Source organism: Chaetura pelagica, unplaced genomic scaffold (assembly GCF_000747805.2).
Source record: "Chaetura pelagica isolate M959 unplaced genomic scaffold, ChaPel_1.0 C10764154, whole genome shotgun sequence".
Taxonomy (NCBI): Eukaryota; Metazoa; Chordata; class Aves; order Apodiformes; family Apodidae; genus Chaetura; species Chaetura pelagica.
Genome location: NW_009957481.1, coordinates 1 through 256, shown reverse-complemented (window position 1 = coordinate 256; position 256 = coordinate 1). Strand labels below are relative to the sequence as shown.

Here is a 256-nt window from a genome sequence, read left to right as displayed (position 1 = left end):
GGGGTCCAGGGGGGGTCCCCCCCTTATTTCCCAGCGATGAGGGGGTTCCTGAGCACCACGATGACCGAGTCTCCCCGCAGGAACATCTTGGAGATGTATCTGTCCTTGTTGACAGGCTTGGATTTCTTCTTCCCCTTCCCACTCTTGGGCACCTCGGTCCACATCTCCTTCACGTTCTCCAGCACCATGTTGCAGTGCCTGGGGGGGCACAGGGACACCCAGATGGGTTTTGGGGACCCCCCCATAGGTGGGAACC

The 256-nt window shown here is 60.2% G+C and overlaps 1 protein-coding gene across 1 annotated transcript; it reads right to left on the bottom strand.

The window, feature by feature from the left end:
• Positions 1–23: 23 nt before the first annotated feature.
• SNRPD2 (small nuclear ribonucleoprotein D2 polypeptide 16.5kDa) lies at positions 24–198 on the bottom strand (the record flags this gene model as incomplete). Its single annotated transcript, XM_010005664.1, has 1 exon — positions 24–198. A coding segment is annotated over one exon (175 nt), but the record flags the coding sequence as incomplete, so codon positions are not given.
• Between the last annotated feature and the right edge of the window lie 58 nt (positions 199–256).